Here is a 21,221-nt window from a genome sequence, read left to right on the forward strand (position 1 = left end):
AAAATACGATTGAAACCCACAGTGTGCATAGGTTTATTTCAAAGTGAGAGGTGGGCTTTTATTTTTTTATTTATTTTATTTTTTATTTTTCAGTTCAAGAGTTCTTTTTTAAATCGATTGATTTTTTTTATGGGTTTATAATGGATTAAAAAAAATTATATAAGAGCAATAGTACATATAAATGTATCTAAACGATATAATTAATAAAAATAAACTATTCTTTTTAAATCCTTAAATTAAAAAATCCAATTTTGAATATATATTTTTAATTAAATAATTTTTTTTTCATTTGTAAATCTTAAATTATTTATAGTATATACAAAAGTGGGAAGAGGGAATAATGAGATTGCCCATAATACTCTCAAATTTTTAAATTATTTATAATTATATTTATTTATTTAAATAATTGACAATTTTATTTTTTAAAATAAATGATAATGATGATCGCTGGGTTTCTCCATTCCGGTCAAGGGCCAAACCCGCGGTAAGAGCTCATCATTTGAAAGCCCACACATCCTCTGCACTGACAGGTCTGACCCTTTCGATCCTCGATACCAGACCCCCTTTGAATTTCTCAACCAGGTCGGCCCAGCCTTCACTGCTTCTCGGGTCAATTCCTTCTGGGCCCAGCTTTGTTCCTATCTTCAGGCCCAGCCCAAAACTAGGAGGAAGATTCATCCACTTGTCTTGTGGGCCCATCTACACACGCACAAGAAAAATCAAAGGCCGTTACGTATGGAGCAGAGATCTAATTCTCTCGTACGTCCGTATCAACGTAGCAGAGACAGATGGACCAACGATATATGTTCTGTTAGTACGTCACTAGCAGACAAAATAAAACATATAAAAAGAGAAATACTCTCCTCCGTATCTAAGCTTTTTCAATTTTACAGAACCCATTATAAACCCTATTTATCTGGATATCAGATCATCAGATAATATTATATTTTATATTAATTTTAATTAGTTAACAAAAATTATGAAAAGATATATAAGATATAATAATATTAAAATTTTTAAAATAAGGATATGAATTATATTGTAATTTTATTATTTATATTATATATATATAGGGAAATTAGTATAAATTATTTAATATTATGCTATAATATGATTATTATAAAATTATATCATATAATAATATTGATATAAAAAATATAAAAATAAAATTTTAAATATTTATAAAAATATAAAGTTAAATATTTTTATAAATATATATGGATGAAAACGGTTTATTTATTAATAATTAATTAACTAAATAAATAATAGACGGTTTATTTATATATGTTAATTGCAATTAAATTTGGCAATTGGATGACCGCTAGCTTGTGAAAGCGGAGGACTTTAGTAAAAAATAGGTCCATGGTTAACAGAAGACCCACCTTCAGCTGTTCTTCATACACCATAATGGTATCCTCTACAATGATTTGGTCATCTATGTGAACGCTCAGAGATGAAGTGAAGACGTGGAAGATTTCTCAAGTGATGCGGTATTTGTTGTGAAGACGTTCTATATCTTTCTTAGTTAGTATGGAAGGGATGTCACTGATTAGGCTGCTTTCACTTTCATGGACTGCCCTCAGCGGAACGATGGGAGCCGGAGGATGAATGGGGCCATTGAAGAAAGAGCTTGAGGCAGAACTTCCATCAAAGGAAAAGGAAGAAGTGTTTCTATTCATTGCTATAAGAGAAAAAGCGAATAGGAGTTACCTTGAGTAGGGGAGTCTATAAACAAAAAAGAGGAATGGTTGAACCTTTTCCAAAACACAGAAATCAGTTGTAAGTAAAAGTGGTATCTAAAGGAGAAGTAGGGTTTTTATATGATGGTTTCGACGATAAGTTTTAAATGCGGCTCGTAGAACAAGATAGTCATCATTTAGGGGTAGGAGTAGGCGAAACAACGTAGCAAAAAAAGGCCAATCTAAGTGAGTCATGTGCCCCAGATTGTGAAAACAAATGTCACCTTTGAATCTAAAGAATTGAAGACCAGCAGAGGGACCTCTAATGTAATACAAGAATCACCTAAAATAAGCCATGAGTTATCATAAGACAAGAATGTAACAAGAGTCCAATAAACTGATACGCAATCCCACCTATGGAAAAGAAGAATCTGACATCGTAGCACCCGGTTCTTCACTCGCACTCCCCTAAAGAGATTGAGTATTCATATAAAATTTCCGTTAGTAGGTATAATCTAGCAGATCCCTATTATACCTATAATCATGGAATATCTTATCAATATTATATAAATAAAACTGTAAATTCAATACAACACCTCCTTGTATTATTTTTTAAAATAAATGATAATATTATACTTTATATTAATTTTAGTTAATTAAGGAAAATTTCAAAAAATATATAAAATATAATAATATTAAATTTTTAACAATATCCAATATTAAATTTATAAGTTTTGGTATATATATATATAATAATTAAAAAAATTAAAATTTTTATATACTATTCTTAAAATAATAAATTTAGATATTATTTAAAAATATAAAAAATAATTATAATAATATTAAAATAATACCGAATAATTATTATTTATTTAAATGTAATTATAAAATATTAATTAGTAAAATTTAATTACGATATAAATTCATAATATTATATTATGTATATTATAAATATTCCAGTTACTTAATAACATTAAAATCACATGGTATTATTTAGAGTGTTTAGCAATTAGAATTTAATAATATATATATACATAATTTTTGAATTTAAAATATATATATATATTTTTTCATATAAACATTCCACGAAAAGGATAAAAAAAAATATTTATTAAAATTAAGATTGAATTGATAATAATTTAATAATATACATTTTTCAAATAATAAAATTATTTTATGATTGATGATATTTATTAATAGGTGTCGTTAATAATCAGGTAAATATTTAATAATTTAAACTTTCATTTCTAATGATCTGGTGAGCTCTTTATTACTGACATGCATTATATTTTAATTTAGATTGTTTATATATTATTAATTATAATAAAAATATAATTTTTGATAAATATTTTAATTTTAAATTAAAAAATCAACTCATTATGAAAAATATAAATAATTTGATTATTAATTATTATATTTGAATATTAATTTTATAAATATTTATTATAATTTAAATTTATAATATAGATAAATAAATAAAATTTATAAATATTATAACACGTTGGATAATACTACTATCCCATAAAAGAAAGTAAAAATAATTTTAAAAATAATAATTGAAAAGACGTACAATGTGAGATATTTCAGTAACTTTATATTTATTAAGTGTAATTTTTCTGAAAAAAATATAATTTTTTATTCATTATATTAAAAAAATTCTAAAACAAAATTCACACTTATCAATTAGAAAAAGAAAAGACATAATTTTTTTTCAGGAAAAAAAAAAGTAGTTTCAGTTGATTAATGGTATTTATCTACAGGGTCAAAGTGAAATAACTAAAACCTTAGGGGCTAAAAACAGGAAAAACAAAAGTAGGAGTTAGCCACTCAAGGAGCTTCAAATTCACTTGAAGTCCTGAACCGTTAAACCCTGCTTCTTGTCTCTGGAAACTCCTAAACCCTAAAGTCTCTGTCTTTAGTCTTCACAAAGAATGGCAGACCCGAGCCAGCTGATAAAGCATATCGAATCCTATGTTGACTCGTCTCGCTCTCCAACTCAGCAGGTTCAAGTCTCATCCTCCTCCTAGTCGCATTACTTCCTTAATTTTCAAGTTTAATTAGCTTTATTAAGGTTTCTTAAAGAGTTGTTCTTGGGTCGAAATTGTTCAATTATTTATCAATTAAAGTATATTATATTTCAATTGTTGTTTTTCTTTTCTGAATGAAAGCTATTGTTTATGCTTAAAAACGCACATTTACTTCCTGTTTACTAGTGAGATGGTTTTGTTTATTTGTCTACTAATTAATGATTATTTTACCTGAAGCTGGGCAACTTTTGTTGAATTGGGAGTTCAATGTTACTGCATTATCTAATTTCCTTTCAAAAAATTGTAAAAACCAAAAGCTTTTATCTGTAGGTAGCCTGCATGTAATTGCATGTTTAACATAATATTTTGCTAGTTTTGACTAGTTTCGGAAAATTTGCTCAATTCATGTGTCAACTACAGGCTTCAAGTCTGGATGCAATTGTTTCCCTCTTGAAGAATGATGCAGTAACTATAGGATCATTGGTATACTTCAGTACTTATTATGGATCTTTGTGCTTAAACTGTGCCAGCCCCTGTATCATATGTTATTGTTTTTGAAAACTTAGGTTAAGGAAATGGAGATGTATTTGACTGTAACAGACGACATACTACGTGCAAGAGGTACCTTTTCTTACCTTGACGTGTGTCACTTATATGTTTATTGATGTAGTAAATGAATTAAAATAAAAAATTTGTTGAAGAGCTTTATCTTCAATGGGTTATCACTGAAATTACTGATATAGAGTTGCATGTCCACAGTGTCCCATTTAGAACATGGTAAACTCTTGGGATCTTTTTTTTATGATTAATTTAATTCAGCTATATCATTGGAGACTCTAGTTTGTCTTTTTTTTTCTTGAAAATGAAAAAAGAAAAAGAAAAAAAGAAATCATTATCTCTTTCACTTGTTTCCTTCTTAGGCATCCTTCTCCTTGGAGAAGCGCTTAACCGTCTGTCATCAAAGCCACTAGACAATGCAACTATACATAGCTTGATAACATTCTTCACAGAGCGACTGGTAAGTCGTACTCTATTGTTCAGCAACATAATCTATATCTAGGACATTGTATATGGAATATTCTTTTTATTTTTTCAATCATGTTCTAGGTCTCTCTAATGTTTATGAATTTATGTGCTTCCTTTCTTTCTTGATCTCTCATTCTATTTTATCCCTTTTCCTCATGTTTCAGAACAATAATGAATGTTTACTAATATAAATTTTAACTTCTATCAATAATTATAACAAGAGCATGTTTGACAGCTGAGCTGGGATTTCCATTGGAGAATTTGTGAAAAAATCCACATTACAAAGGAGATATAAAAGCAAAATATGTATAAGTCATAATTGAGAATAGCAGCCAGTCTCTTGAGTATGTCATGTTCAAAGCAAAATCTGTACAAGTCTTAATTGATAATAGCAACCAGTCTCACGAGTATGCCATGTTTAAATTTTTTTACTTCAATTCAGTTGAACTGCTGCTATTTAACTTCTTCCATTGGTTTAAAATCTTCTTTCTGGTCAATTTTGATGTTTACCTTGAAGTCTTTAGTTAAGTTTGCGTGTCAAGGATCGTGTGATAGAGAAATCTTCCCAATCAGAACCTTCCCTTTATTTCGATTTTTGCCATGCCAAGAACCTATGGTTGTTGTCAATAGAGAGCTCGTTAGAAGGAGCCCTTGAACCTCAAGGCTTATTGGAAGAGAGAGTCTCAAACCTCCAGATGATTAAATTTGCTTGTTTGATTCATGTAACAAGACTCTATAAATAAGAGAGGTTACATAGCCAAAACAGAGTTATTAATGAAAGCAGTTCCTACTAAAAAGAAATTACATCTGAAGGGGATTTAGTTAACAAGAATAATAGTGCTAGCTAAATACTATAAAAGATAAACAAAGGTGCACTTCATCTGTCCTTGCTGGGAGTCCCATACCGCTAATATTGTTTCCCTACAACGGCATCTATAATCTCTTTCTTCGAGTATCCTTGTGGTCTGCATTAAGTGTGAAGGAAGCTTGAAAAACAAGTGCTTGTTTGTAAGCTGCATGTCTTTGTGGTGCAATACAAAATCCTAATTCTTGATTGTTTTGACTGCTAGAAATTGGACAATAGTGTAGATTTCGTAAGTGTAAGGAGAGTATCAACTCAGTGGCTTACCTTCTTGCATTGCACTTATGTGATTTGAGCTTGAGATAATAGTTTTTCTATTTTCCTTTTTCTTACATGGTATTTGGTTCTTCAAAGCAAGGAGTTTATTCTTGTTTCATTGTGGAAGGGCACAATACAAAAATTGGAGAGCCTTTCTTCAGTTTGAGGTTTAGCTGAACAAGATTTACAGGTGCTTGGATCTATGCTTGGGGAAGTTTAGAGGAGCAAGTTTAGTGGATGACAAAAACCACTAATACAAATTAATGAGATGTTCTCTCAGAAAAAAATTGAAAAGTGAATGTATACTTTCAAATTCGAACTTCTGTACCTGAATACCAAATATTGTTTGCTTTATCAAAGGTTTTTAACTGGCCAACATTTATAATTGGAGTGGGCAATGGAGTTATCCCTGTCAATGTCATAGAAGAGTTTTGGAAGTTAAAACCTTTGGTTCAGGTCTCTCTAGTGAGGTTTGGGTATATTTCTGAAATAGTGGTTTTATGTATCATAGCCTTAAGGAGTTTGAAATTCTTCTAATCATCACATTTGGAAGATAGGTATTAATAGAAGCATCCCAGAAGAGGCATTGGGCCTGGTTAGCCCAGTCACAAAGTCACTGAGGGTTTACTATAGGAAGAATGTCAAGGGTAAAGGAGTAGAAGAATCCAGAGTGGGACAGCTGTAGAAAAGACAAGGGGGGAGATTATGCTTTCAAGAAGATTTCCTGGTGCATTCATGAAGGAATATTGTGCTGTTATACCTTCCTGTTATATAAATACACACTGTAGGCATGCTAGAGGGCATCTTGAAGAATTTTATGTGAAGTTCTCTTTCCTTTCGGCTTGAGCTGGGCTAGTTAGTGCTGGATGGGTATTCCTGGCCTATTGTTTGAATAGTCCTTTGTATTTCCTGTGGAGTTGATTTTAATAGAAATCTGAATTAGCTGCCTGTCACTGAGAATTTTGTTGACTTGTTCTTTATTCTGTTCCTAACTCTACCAGGTATCCGCTTATTTTAATGTGTTTACTGATTTCAATCCTAGAGATAGTTAGCATAGCTCTGATGGGCATTTCAAACACAACTTTTATATGTTCAATTCCAGCTTCTATGTTATTCTGTTATCCCTTGCTTTTCCTTTCATCTGTGAAAATGGTCAAACATGGGAAATAATTCCATTATTTAGATTGTTATTCCAAGATGCTGATTTATAACTTGGTTTTATGTTCTAAAGCTTTTTCTTCATTTCAGTTCTTGCTGTTGCGGTGATCACTTTTATCATTTATTAAATTGCATCAAAATCATATGGTTGATGTTGTACATAATCAGGCAGATTGGAGAGCTTTACGTGGTGCACTCGTTGGTTGCTTGGCATTGTTGAGGAGGAAAAGTATTGGTATAGTCACTAACATCGATGCAAAAGCTGTTGCTAAGTCTTATTTACAGAATTTGCAGGTGCAATCTTTAGCTCAGCATGACAGGAAGGTGGGTGGGTTTAGATGAGCAATGTTAGTTCTAGCACATATAATGTTAGAAGAAACTTTTCTATGGGAAAACTTTGACTGCTCCATATGGAATTCCTTGTGAGTTTTCAGCTGTTGGTCTACCTTTAATTTCTTCTTGCAGCTTTGCTTTGAACTTCTGGAATGCCTACTGGAACACTATCCTGAAGCTGCTGCTTCACTGGTATCACTCTTGGTCTTCCTTTACCTTGTCTCATACTTTGAAGTGATAGGCTTCTGTCTTTTCACATGTGCTTGGTTACAAGTTGGAAGTGGAAATATGCACATACAAGAAGATCATGTCATGTCCTGACTCTTGAGAACCTCAGGCATTTATAACATAATAGTATGGAAAATTGTAGATGATTTGATTTTTTGTTTGGGTTTAAAATGATATCCATATGGTTGTCTGTGATTGTTCACAAACAATGTACAGAATAACCATGAAACTCATTTACGCATTTGAAGACTTGATGCTTATACCAGAAAAATATGAGATTTATTTATGATTGACTTGGATTGGAATGGAATCTTTATGATTCTAAACTGTAACCAAGTCTCCATTCAATTTTAGCTTTTCTTGAGATTACTGTAAATTTTTTAGAAGTGAGATGCTGCTCTTATTACTCTATTAATGAATTTAACCCCCTGCAAGGCTGCAACTTTGCTGTAGGTACATTTGAGTTAAGCCTGGCTTCCTCCCTCTTCTCTCTCCCCTTCCAATATGCCTCTTCTATTAGTGATGTCTAGTCATGTCCCATCCTTTTTTTCCTGTCCTGATGTTGATTGAATTATTGATTGTACAGGGCGAGGACCTTATTTATGGAATCTGTGAAGCTATTGATGGAGAAAAGGATCCTCAATGTCTAATGCTAACATTTCACATTGTGGAGCTGCTGGTTCAACTATTTCCAGATCCTTCTGGTCCAATTTCAAGTTTTGCTGGTGACCTTTTTGGCATTTTGGGCTGTTACTTTCCCATTCATTTTACACACGTAAGTTTAGTACACTTTGTTTCTGTTAGTAGAAGTATTTCGATTGTATTGTATGCACTTGCTTAATCTTTCTTCTTTAACACTTGGCACAAGAAGACTGTCAAATTTTGTGTCATGTATGTATGAGGATGTCATTGTCTATTAACCGAGTTATGTTGGATTTTTTTAATACTTGCCACAATAAGAAATCAAATTTTGCATCATGTATATATGAGGATGACATTGTCTATTAAGAGTCACATTGGATGACGCTGTCTATGTGAAATGGTCAAGTTGTTTGTCAAAACCACTTTCATTATAGTTAGTCATACATTTGTTATTATGGTTAGACTAATGCTTAATGCTATGTTCAGGTTTGAGTAATGCTAAATGAACAGGCAATTGGGTTTTTTCAGTTATGATATGTTAATTCATTTTTCCTTGGCTATTTTTAAGTTCTCCTGAAAGTGAGTTCATGTATTGAACTCTCCGAGGAAGTCCAGAAAAATTAAGGAAAGGATAGTGTGGAGAGATAGAGAGAGTAGCAGAGGGCGGGGAAAGTAGATTAAGTCTGAGACTTTCTGCAAAAATCCTCTGTTATGATTTCCTCACTATAAGGAAATCAGTGACATCAACCACGAAGACTTCATTGAGAATGGTATTGCAATGAGCCAATCTAATGGTTTAAACTCCCTTGTTTCAATGAGAAGTTCCTTTCCAAACCCATACAAGTTAGGGTGGATAACTAATTAGGAAATACTAAAATGAAATTAAATTAGCGGTACCAAATAAACTCATACTAGGAAAATAATAAATATAATACACCTGAATAGTTGTGGTGATGATGAAGTAATGATAATAATACTAATGTTGCTGTAAAAGAATAATAATATAGTTCCTAAATAATTAAATGCTTAATTTTCTAATATATATATATATATATTACCACATAGTTTAGTATAATTGATTTGTGTATAGTACAATATTGAGTATTTCTTTCTCATCCTTTGGTTCTACTTAAGTGGGGTGCTCATATGGAAGATTATTCTAAAGAAAAGGGGGAAGGAAAAAAAAATAGCAAACCTTCTATGATTTGAATATGCTTTGGAACCATTGGTGGTATGTGAATGTTGATAAAAATATGATTTTATTGTTTATGGCTTTATGCCCCTTCTAGTTGCCATGTTTATAGGCCTTTTAGATTTCTATGTAATATGTACTTGAATGTCATAATTTGTTACAAGAGTTGTTTTATTCCTTTGATTTCCAGCCAAAAGCTGAGGATATTGATGTGCAAAGGGATGATCTCTCAAGGGCATTAATGGTATGTGTTAGATCCTCGTTGAAACTTTTGCTACATTATAAGACATCTATTTGTGAATATTTTCTTGTTACAAGCATGTGGATGTTGGAATGTGGCTTGCGGGAACAAGTCCCACATCAACAATGTAGAAAGAAATTGAAGAGTATATGAGTGTTGGCAAATCAAGCCATTTTGGTGATGTGAGCCTGGTTTCAACTCTAATTCAGGCAGCATTAGGCTCTGCAATTTGATGATCCACACTCCTGGATTCATGATTCTTAACATGGTATCAGGGTGGTGCACCTAATGGCCGTGAATCCGGGATTCAAAAGCATGTTGGTTCAAGCCCTAGTGGGCTAAGCTAATTGAGTCGGATTCTAATGGATCCATGGGCTAGAACAGTGAGTTAGACCTTGAGGGCAGCCAAGAGGAGCCAAGCACATGTTAGATGAAGCATACCATGCAATGCCAAGTGATAAATGGGTCTATGAAGCTTGAGTTGAACCTTGGAAGCATTTAAAGGGGAATTTTAAAATATGGCTTGTGGGAATTAGTCCCACATCAACAGTGAACAAGAAAAATTAAAGTGCATATGAGCGTTGAAAAAGGAATCATTTGGTAGTGGAGAGTGCAGCTCAACATGTAGCTCTGCCAATTTGATGAACCATGCTCCTAGGCATGCGATTCTTAAAAATGGAAGTCTCAGAAAAAACTTTGCGTTTTGAAAATAGGTAGTGATTTACCATAAAATAGCTTTTTTTCCTTTGATCCAAGAAAGCATTTTATGTTGACCAATTTTCCTATGCTTACTAGATTTTTCCAAAATGTTTTCAGAAAAAATATTTCTATTCAACAAATGAAGCTTTAGCTAATATTAGACGATAAGTAACATGAAAAGATGCATGCAAATATTCATCCTCTTAGTTTTGGATTGAATAGCATCTCATCAATTCAGATACATGAAAGCCCATACTTTATGATGAGATGTGATTATGACTCTTGAAAGGCTACATATTGTTTGATTTTAATCCTCTGATGTTTTATGGACTGTGTTTGACTTATTATATATATATTTGAGTATGCATGAATACACTTTTCCCATTTTTTCTTCACAGCTTGCATTTTCTTCCACGCCACTTTTTGAGCCATTTGCCATGCCATTACTTCTTGAGAAACTTTCTTCCTCCCTGCCCTCTGCAAAGGTCAGTTTTACTCCTGTTAAATTCAGTTACTGGTATTCCAATAAAAATCCCTGGTAGACCAGAGGAATTTGCTTTTGTAATTTGAAGTGAGTTCATGGTGATTCTGTGCACTACCAGGTTGATTCTTTGAAGTATCTTAGCTGCTGCACATTGAAGTTTGGAGCAGACAGAATAGCAAAACATGCTGGAGCTATTTGGTCTTCATTGAAAGATGCAATATATAGTTCAGGAGAAGAGCTTATACCAACATTTAATTCAGAACCAACGAGTAATTCTGATTTTCAGAAGAATCAAATAGCAGCAGAGGCTTTAGCGCTGTTAGAGAAGGTTATTGTCCAAAATACTGATTTGTTCCTAAGTATGATTATTGGTGATGAAGAGGTAAACATGATTTTCAACAACATCACTAATTACGAGAGTTGCAATGCAATTTCCTTGCAAAGCAAGCAGAAGCTGCATATGGTTGGTCATATCCTTAATGTTTCTGCAAAAGCTTCTCTTTCCTCCTGCAATAGGGTATTTGAAAACTTCTTCCCCCGCCTGATGGAGGTTCTAGTTCTTTCAGTTGAAAAAACATCTGGGGCTTGCCATTCAAATGACAGTTGTGTAAACTCCAGTAAAATTAGTTATGGATCTTTATATCTCTGTGTCGAACTTCTTGGAGCATGTAGAGATTTGTTCACAACGTCTGAGAATCTCACGCCACAAATTATATCTCCAAATGAGAAATGTTGTTGTTTGCTTCAATGCTATTCAACTTCTTTAACCAGGATCTTCAGTTCTATTTTGGCAACTTGTACTAGTGGACCTAGTTATGATGCGGATATGTATCTTGGAGGTAATATTTTCACAATAAATAGTTGGAACTTTGGATGATGAAGTCCCATGTGGCAGGCACTCAAGCCTATAATCGACTGTCCCTGCACCTTTAGGTTTGCAGGACAGTGGAGATATTTTCTTGTGCACACACAGAGATAAATGTTTGTGTTTCATCTAAACTTTCTATGTGCTTCTTATTGGTCAGACAGTAATCTTTTGGAGTGTGGATGTTCTGTTGTGTCTGTATGTGCTTAATTATATATTGTTGGAAGTTTTGTGTTTATGGCATTATTAAACGCACATTTAATTGCTAATTATTTGTTATACATGATGTAAATCTGGACATGCTACTGTTGTTGGATATAGAATGTGAGCAAGAGCTGAGGAATAAAAAAAATCTGTTTTATGGTGCAAAAAGATCCTTAAATTTGTGCAGTTACTGGTTTTCTTTTCATTCTTTACCCTTTGTGATACTTCTTTTTATTAATGATAAGAATACAAAATCAGAAATTTTATTATATTGCTTTTAATATTTGAGTATGCAGTGAAGGGTTTGCAGATTTTGGCAACATTCCCTGGAGGCTATTTGCTAATGTCAAAGTCAACATTTGATGATGTCTTGATGACATTCATGTCAATCATCACTGTGGATTTCAACAAGACATTGTTGTGGAAACATGCGTTGAAGGCACTAGTAAATATTGGCTCTTTTATTCATGGTTGCAATGAGTCTGAGCAAGCAAGCTATATGGATATAGTTGTTGATAAGATCATTTTGTTGGCATTATCTGCCAATAATAGTATGCCATGGCCACTCAAACTAACAGCCATCTCTAGCATTAGTACAAGCGGACAGAAGTATATGCTGAAAATTGTTCTTTGGCTGGAAGAAATGATACTCACCAATCTATCTGAGTTTTATGTATGTATAGCCAATGGTGTCTCTATACATTAGTTTGGTCTGATAGAACTATTAATCTCACATGAACCAATTCCCTATTGAAAAAGAGAATGATTCAAGCATTCAACACCTTTATGCCCAGTCCCTTAATGTTGTCTATCATATGTGCATTTATGGAATATGCCCATGATTCAAATTTATTGAGCATTATCAATAGAATGTCCTTGGACAGCACCAACTTGGTTGTGAGGTTCATGGTGTGTTTTTCTGAAGTTTTATTCCCCCCCCCCCTTCCAGAATAATTTTTTAATATGTAATTTTTATGGTGCTAGGTCGAAGGGCATCAAAAGTCAGCAGAGATCATAATTCAGCTATTTGAATGTTATTCTAATGAGTTGCTTCCATGGTATCCAACTAGCTTGAAATGTTCCTATTTATTACCTGCTCCTGTTTTCTACCTGAGCTATGCCAAATGTTCCTAGTTCCCACATTATCATGCCTATTGATATCTGCTACTTATGGTCTATTAGCTTCCAACTATCACACTGTATATATTGGCAGTTCACTAGACGAGATTAAATGATTCTGAGCATTGATGCATTTTTAAGTTTGATTCATTTTAGTTTTTTCTCTGTTTGGATGGAAAATAAAATGGAATTCTCACTTTCCTTTGTTTGGGAAAGGAAGGAGAATAGAGGGAGGAAAGAAATTAATGCTTGTTTTCCTTTGGCCATTCGAGTGTTATTCTAATGAGATGCTTCCATGGTATCCAACTGCCTTGAAATGTTCCTATTTATTACCTGCTCATGTGTTCTAGCTGAGCTATGCCAAATATTCCTAGTTTCCTGCATTGTCATGCCTATTGATCTCTAATTCTTATTGTCTCTCCAATTAGGAGAGAAAATAAACAAACTTATTTTTCTTCTTTTCCAAGTACAAGAAGGGAAAATAAAAGATGGAAAATTAAGAAAAAAATTCCTTCTCTATTTTCCTTTCTCTCCCATAAAAAGATCCAAACAGAATGTAAGGGTTTTGTTTCTTTTTGTGCATATCTCTGGTATCTTTGATGTAGGAGGCTGAAATAAAATCCTCCTTCCTCATTAACAGTCATGCACAATTCTGACAGTATTTTGCAAGTCTTCGCTTGTCTTTTGTAATAGTTTAGGTCTCCACTTTTGCACCTACAGAATGTTTTCTGCTTTTCTGTTCTAGTCCAATCAATTTTCTGTGATTCAAACATCATATTTTCCTTCTGCATATGATGAACTACATTGGAATCTCTCTCTAAAAAAACCTCTCCCACCATCTTGTCTTGTACCCATACTCTTTTCTATTAGTTAGACAAACTTTTGGGGAAGAGCAGGTGTGGGGCAGAATGGGCTGTATCTGGTCTTTAATGGGGCTATATATGGTCTTTTAAGAGCTAAAACTTGTTCTTTTGTTTGGGAAGGTGGGGTGGGGACTCGGGGTTGAGGAATTTGGGATGGAGGGAATGCTTTAGTTTGCTTATCTCCTTATAATTTTATTTGAATGGATCCAGGATCCAGAAAAACGAAGGACTTGAGGAAGTGTTGCAATTTGTGGTCAATATATGGAACCAAATTGAAAGTTGTATGGCTTTCAGTGTTCGGGTGCATGAAAAAGTAAGTAATGCTGCCTGCTATTTGATCCTTTCAAATTTCCCCATTAATTTTCATTTTACTAGTGGTGAGGGAAAAACTCTTGGGTAAACTATAATTTAGTCCCTGTAGTTTAGTGAAACCTACTCATTACTTCCTGTATTTTTAAAAGCCAGCTATTTAATTATTATAATTCTAGAAAATCAACGGATTAGTCCTTACAATGAAAAATACAACTAAATCATTTTTGTTTTACTGAAGGACTAGCTTGCTGTATTTATTTAAACTACAGGGATTAAATTGTTGAAATATACAAAATTACAGGGACTAACATATAGGTTTCACTAGCTACAAGGATTAAATTGTAATTTAGCAAAACTCTTTAATTTTGCGCTGTAGACTGAGAAAAAAAGATCTACTCTTAACTTTTAAGTGAAAATTATTGTAATTTGAGAATCAGTGATAACCAAGTTTTGACCTATCATCAGGAGCTTATTGATGTTACAATGAAGTTTATGAAGCTTGCAGTTGCATGCTGTTCAGTGGAAAGCCAGAACATGATAATTCATAAAGCCTTTAGTGTACTTTCTTCAAGCCCTTCTTTACAACTGAAGGAATCCTTGTCTGACATTTCAGTCCAACGGGAAAGGTTGGCGCCAACTCAAGAAACAGACAAATTTTCCACAAGAGATGAATGGATTCTTTCTTTATTTGCCTCAGTGATTATAGCAGTGCGTCCACAAACACACATTCCAAATACAAGAACAGTATTACATTTATTTATAACTGCTCTGCTTAAGGGTTACGTTACTGCAGCTCAAGCCTTGGGTTCTCTGCTTAACAAATTGGATCTGAAGTCAAATGGTACAAGTATTTCAGGTCATTGTACCTTAGAAGAAGCAATTGATATAATTTTTAGCTCAAAGTCTTTTGACAATGTTCCTTTGGGGGGACATGGTATAACAAACAATGGTGATGAGATCAGTTTCCCTAATTTATGCCTGGGAGCTGCAAGCAATGGACTGCAACAAATCAATGTCATTGTTGGACTGGCATGGGTAGGGAAGGGCTTGCTTATGCGAGGCCATGAAAAGGCTAAAAACATAACTATGGTTTTCCTAAAGTGCTTCTTGTTGGATAGTGGAATTGGTACCTTACCACTGAAACAGGTCTCAGAAAACAGTTGCAAACAAGATGTGCATCATTCTGTGATGAAAGCTTCGGCAGACGCATTTCAAATTCTTATGACCGATTCTGAACTTTGTTTGAACCGCAAATTCCATGCAATAATACGACCACTTTACAAGCAACGGTTTTACTCTAGCTTGATGCCTATCCTGCAGCCATTAATAAATGAAGCTGATTCATCATTCTCAAGGTAAAGCCCTTTCTTGAACTAATCAGTTGCTTACTGTTAAGCTTGTGGCAGTGTACTGTTGATCAAATGAGTACTGAACTATTGATGCGTAAAATCATGATATATATTGTTGACTGCTGCATTTCTCTGCTTGATAATGGCTTTTTCTAGACAAACTAAAATCATAGTTCTGTGTTATTTGTCCTAATTGTTCCTTTCATGTCCTATCATTTTTTTTGTGTGTGTGTGTGTGGGGGGGGGGGGGGGTAGAATGTTGAAGGTGGGAATCAAAATCCCATGTTGGGAATGCATGAGAATTATAAAGGGTATACAAGTGTTGAACCAAAATGGCTTAGGCCATGTTGGTCATGAAGAGCTCAGTTCAAGCTTATTTCAGTATGGAGGCATAATTGTTTGATGGTCCATATTCATGGGCCTGTTATTTCCGATTTGGTATCAAAGAGATGCAAAACTTGGAGGGTAGAGCCTGAAGGAGTTAGGCCATTGAGCCAAGCCAAAGATGTGCAAGACTCGGGTGAACCAAGTGGGCTAGTCAAAAAAGAGCTAGACCACGAGGGCAGAGCCTAGAGAAGCTAGATCCAAAGTTATATGGGCACCCCGTGCAATAACAAGTGATAACTGGGCTTGTGAACTGTGAAGCCTGAGTTGAACCGGGTTGTACTTGAGGGGGAGTGTTGGAATATTGAGGGTGGGAACAAAATCCCACGTTGGCAGCAGGTGAGAATTATAAAGGCATATGAGTATTGGCAAATCAAACTAAAATGGCGATGGGAAGCCCAGTTCAATATGCAGGCCTGCCTTTTTGTTGATCACACTCCTTGGCTTGTGATTCTCAACATGGAGATCTCTTTTTAGTTTTATATTCTGAGTGATTCAAGTATTGGTGGACTCTGTAACCTTTGGCTGAAAGAATCTGCATGAATTTTTATTTTTCATTGCAAGTCTTAAGCAAGCTTGTGTTACATTTTTACTCTCTTTATCAGTATCCTATCATATGAATTTGTCATATTCTACTTGATTACTGACATCCACATTGAGTATCACTGCTGGTATTTTGAAAAAGCATATTTTGTTATTTTATTATTCGTTTCCCTTTTTTGCTGCTGTTATTATTTTCTCTTAATGTCTTTCTCTCTTCTTTTATCTTTTTATTTTTATATTAGGTGTGTTTCAGTGTTTCTAAATTAGTAACATGAAGTGCTGTGATTTCAGATCTATGCTGTATCGAGCTTTTGCTCATGTTATAATTGATACTCCACTAAGCGTTGTCTTGAATGATGCAAAGAAGGTCTGTTTTGACATCTTAAAACTTCCAGTACATTAGGTTTGTATCAAGGAAGCATATACTTATTTCATTCAGGTATCTTTTCTTCAGTTAATTCCATTACTTCTGGACGGCTTAGCCTTGTTATGCAAGGATATTTTGGATAAAGATATCATGTATGGTCTCCTATTGGTCTTATCAGGAATACTCACACATAAAAATGGTAAGTCTATTTTTATCATTATTCATTTCTGTTTAACATAAATTTAAGAGAAGTTTTTATTATTTTTTTCTTGTACCTTTTTGTTTGTAATGAAATGATGAGTGTGAAACTTGGGACATTATTTCACAACAATTGTGCGTCTTTACTTATCTATGTTTTACCTGAGCTACTGTCACATGTATACAGAGTGTGAGAGGAAATAAAAATTTTTAGCCTTGCATCAATTTTTTAATGAAGCTACTATTTTAACTACACTGCCAATTCCTTATTGGGGCTCTGTAAGAGATTTCCAAGGAGCTGCACTTAGAAGACAATGGAGTCTGGAGCAGTATGATTCCTACTCTGAAGAAAGTTTTTTTTTATGGTTTTTCTATGTGGACCGTTCTGAGGAGTTATTTTTCCCTTTCCTTTTTTCACCCATTTGCTGTTTTAGTAGGAAGCTTTTGAGAGCAATCCAATTTTTTGATATTGTTATTGTGCAGGTAGGAATAGGCTTTGTCTACTGCCAAATAAAATTGTGCATCTTTTTTAATTGAAGACAACCTACAATGTTGTTCTTTTCTCTGTAGAATATCAAGAATCCAGACCTCAATACCTCATTAGAACCATAAATGGAAAATGGGAGCTTTAGCAAATATTTTATAGAAGTTCTAAAAAAAAGAAAAGGTAGAAAAATCAGAAATGTCTCTGAATATGTAAGCTAAAGAGGGTTTTGTCAGGAGAGCTGTCTATTTCATTCTCCAACTTGATTATTGAATGCCAAAGGACTCCTTGGCTATAGAAACTTATAGAAGTAGATGGTTGTTTTTAATGAGAGGAAGAGCCCTGGAGAACTGATTTTCTTCCTTCTGAATGGAACTGATCTTCTCGATGTTAATGCTTTCCTTGCTATCTTCCACTGGAAGGTTGGTATGTCATACTTCTATCTTTATTTCCTATCATGGGTGGATACTGCTATATGGAAGAAGAAATATAAGAAGTCAAATGCACTGCTGAAAATTCTGGGCAAGAGATTTTGTACTTGCTGGGTCATTGATTAGCCTTATCTCTCGTAAAATTCTTTTTTTATTAGTGTCCTTATGCATTGGCTTTATTGGCTTTGTTCTTCTTATTAGTTAACCTAATCTAGAACTTCCATATCTTTAGGCTTGCTTTTCAATAGTTATTTTACTGGCAGGAATTATCTGCTTATTAGTCACTTCTAAGCTTCTAAAGGTAGTCTGGTAAGGGATTTAGTTTTCCAAAGTATGTGCCTTAAGCTCACCAGTTGTTGACCATTCTTAATTCTTCTTGGGCTTTATTTCTAATCATTATGCAGTATCCTCTGGTATTGCTAAAATTTCTTTAAAAAATGGGATGGGTCTAACTCGCTCTAAAAAATTAGCTCAAGAGGTGGAGTGTCCAAGGTTTTAAAAAGGTACATTACCCCTATCTCAACCAATGTGGCAATTTGGAGGGGAAAAAAAGCCCAGTCTGGGGCATTTAACAGTTCTTATTTTCTTCCATGGTATTTGTAAATCTGACAAATTGTGGAAAAAGTTCTTTATGTTGCATGGATCATCACCTGTGTACTATTAGATTATGTTTAATGTCATGATGACTCTCTACTTACATTTATTGATGTAATGTTCTTTATCTGCTTGTGCATGCAGGGAAAGAGGCCGCGATTGATAATGCTCACATTATCATTAAATGCCTAATTGAACTTGTTGAGTACCCTCATATGATGGTAATATATGTTTCCTCAAAAAAATGTAATAATAATAATAAATTTAAAAAAATCATTCTTTTTTCTGCCTACTTGTACCCTTGCAATGTGAAGCTAGTTCATATTTTTTTCATTCTTGTAAATGGCATGTTACCTTCCACTATAATTACAGCTTTGCACTACTTGATAAATACTCTTTGGGGTTTGCTTCTGTAAAATTCAAATCCTTGTCGTTTGACTCTAGATGATTTGATTTTAAATTTAATTGGCCAGATTTTGACTTTCAACTTCTGCTCTACATGTGATTTTCTAATCCTTGCTCTTGAATAATGTTGACAATTTAATTATTGATGATTTTTTCACAGCTTGTCCGAGAGACGGCAATTCAATGTCTTGTTGCCATGTCGGAACTGCCTCACACAAGAATTTACCCTTTGAGAATCCAGGTTAGTCGAACCACATTGTTGGCTAACACTTCAATAGGTGTATACTTTGCTACTCGCGTTTCCTGGAGAATTGGACTAGGATGTGATTTTCAACCTCATTGATAACTCAATTCTTGCCTGTTTTATGGGACAATCTCCCCAATTTATTGAGAGATTTGAACTTTCATCATGCCACTTGATGGTCACGCCCATATGCTGCTGAGAAGAGCTATCCAGCTGTCTGAATCTATTCATTTTCAGGTATTAGGAGCAATTTCTAAAGCACTTGATGATCCAAAGAGGGCTGTTCGTCAAGAAGCTGTTAGGTGCCGGCAAGCATGGTCAGTGCTTTAGATCTTTAATGGTGTAGCTTGAAATGATATGCTGTGGAATCATTGTCATTGATTTCCGTTTTTTTTTTAAATAAAAAATTAGGGCATCAATTGCATCAAGAAGTCTTCACTTCTGAAGAACACAAGCATTCTCATTCTGGCTTTGCAAGACGAATCTGGTGACATGATTATGTTTTTTTTTGTCTTCATGTCTCCACAGTAAATATTTTATACAGACAAACTGCAGTTTTTTCTCATATAAGGTTCTCCAAGTGTTTTGATGTACAAGTTGACTGCATAAATAGCTTAATTGTACAATGTCGACTGCAGTAAGTTACATTATGGAACAATGAAGCTGCCCATTTATTGTTGCATGAAAGGAGTTATACTAAGATTTGCAAAAGGAAACGTTGTTATTCGGGTTAAGCTGATTAGGGTCCGTTTGGGACTGTAGCATAGGATGCTTTTGGCAAATTTAGAGTTGCCCTTTGGAAAGAACAAAGGCTAATTTGAAGGGGGAAGGAAAGCCTATCCTTCAAAGAAGATATTATTATTATTATTATTTCTTTTGAAAGATTACACAAGGCGAAAGGCCCAAGATTACATAAAAGACGTATCCATTTTAAGAAACAAAGGCTCAAGCTCAACAATGGAGATGGGCGACCCGGTTGGAGAACCATTTATCTGGGACCAAGAAGCCGCTGCTTCTCAATCGTCTTCCCAGCATCTGCAGAAGCCATTGCAGCCAACAAAATCAGCAAGGTTTTGACCTGAGAGACATGCAAGGCCTTAGACTTTGCTGGTTTCGTCGAACACAAAGACCAATCTTCAATTTCCTGCCGGGTCACAAGTTCAATTCAAGTACTTCAAGTATAGTACTTTACCTGCACAGTTGTATCGGATTACTCCGTTTATTAAAAAAATATATATATTTCCTATAAAATTTCAAATTTAAAATAGTAATCAATATATCAAATTCAATTACAATAAAAAAATTTTAAAATTTTATTACTAATTATCATATGTTAGCAATATCTAATAATAAATTCTATTCAAAAATTATATTTTAAAAAAATAAAATAGTAACTTATTTTATACCCAGCTATATATATATATATAGATAGAGATATTCAATGAGCAAGAATCTGTGCCTGATTGCCAATTGCAACTTCATTTATTTTTTACTCGAAAAGGTCAGGATTTTGTGAGGAAAGACTTTGCCTATAAAAAAGATATGAATCGGCCTATGTTCAGGGCGGAAGCAACTAAAAAAGAAAATCGTTAATAGGATGTTTCAAAACCCTGAAAGAAAGTAATTCGACAAGCCCTTGGCTCTTTCAGCATACTACCAGGCAGCAAAATGCAAATTTACTCGTAAACTATCCAGCTTGGATTCAGAAGGGGTTATTAAACAAAATATCAAATTATATAAAAAAACAACAATGGACTTTAACTCATTAATATTCAGTCTTACAATTGTACCAAAAAAGAAAACTATGAAAGAAGATTTTATTCGAAGAGCAGTTTCATTCCTTCAGAGATTGTAACCAACAAGAGGGTGATCTTCCATTTGGCAATTCTGGCAATGGATCGTGCATGTAGAATTACTTTACCATCGAACAAGCATCCTAATTATAACAAAGGGGGACAAACAGAACCCTAAATATAACAAAAACGGACGAAAAAAAAATCCTAAATAGGATAAGAGGTGAAAAAACTATG

General features: G+C 33.8%; 1 protein-coding gene across 3 annotated transcripts; it reads left to right on the forward strand.

Moving 5' to 3' along the window:
* The first annotated feature begins 3,486 nt into the window (after positions 1-3,486).
* On the forward strand, positions 3,487-19,873 carry LOC110626547 (MMS19 nucleotide excision repair protein homolog). Of its 3 annotated transcripts, XM_021772513.2 has the most exons (20): positions 3,487-3,682; positions 4,127-4,189; positions 4,273-4,327; positions 4,627-4,724; positions 7,179-7,334; positions 7,476-7,535; positions 8,158-8,346; positions 9,596-9,649; positions 10,744-10,830; positions 10,948-11,668; positions 12,195-12,571; positions 12,883-12,956; positions 14,091-14,193; positions 14,658-15,547; positions 16,760-16,835; positions 16,923-17,034; positions 18,687-18,763; positions 19,108-19,188; positions 19,429-19,508; positions 19,603-19,873. In XM_021772513.2, exons 1-20 carry the CDS (start codon positions 3,611-3,613, stop codon positions 19,634-19,636), a joined length of 3,459 nt encoding a protein of 1,152 aa, XP_021628205.1. In that variant the 5' UTR covers positions 3,487-3,610; the 3' UTR covers positions 19,637-19,873. The 3 variants fall into 3 exon arrangements, 2 of the variants coding, with proteins under 2 accessions (XP_021628205.1, XP_021628207.1); XR_006352561.1 differs by lacking the exon at positions 18,687-18,763; XM_021772515.2 differs by lacking the exons at positions 3,487-3,682; positions 4,127-4,189 and having other exon boundaries at positions 4,287-4,327; positions 7,183-7,334.
* Positions 19,874-21,221: the final 1,348 nt, after the last annotated feature.

This window comes from Manihot esculenta, chromosome 11, assembly GCF_001659605.2.
Source record: "Manihot esculenta cultivar AM560-2 chromosome 11, M.esculenta_v8, whole genome shotgun sequence".
Lineage (NCBI taxonomy): Eukaryota > Viridiplantae > Streptophyta > Magnoliopsida > Malpighiales > Euphorbiaceae > Manihot > Manihot esculenta.

Excerpts from the sequence above, each read along its gene's own strand:
- LOC110626547 (XM_021772513.2), top strand. The coding sequence starts at position 3,611 with ATGGCAGACCCGAGCCAGCTGATAAAGCATATCGAATCCTATGTTGAC. Across the intron at positions 12,957-14,090 it reads TCTAATGAGTTGCTTCCATG|GATCCAGAAAAACGAAGGAC; the intron begins GTATCCAACTAG and ends GAATGGATCCAG. Across the intron at positions 15,548-16,759 it reads GCTGATTCATCATTCTCAAG|ATCTATGCTGTATCGAGCTT; the intron begins GTAAAGCCCTTT and ends CTGTGATTTCAG.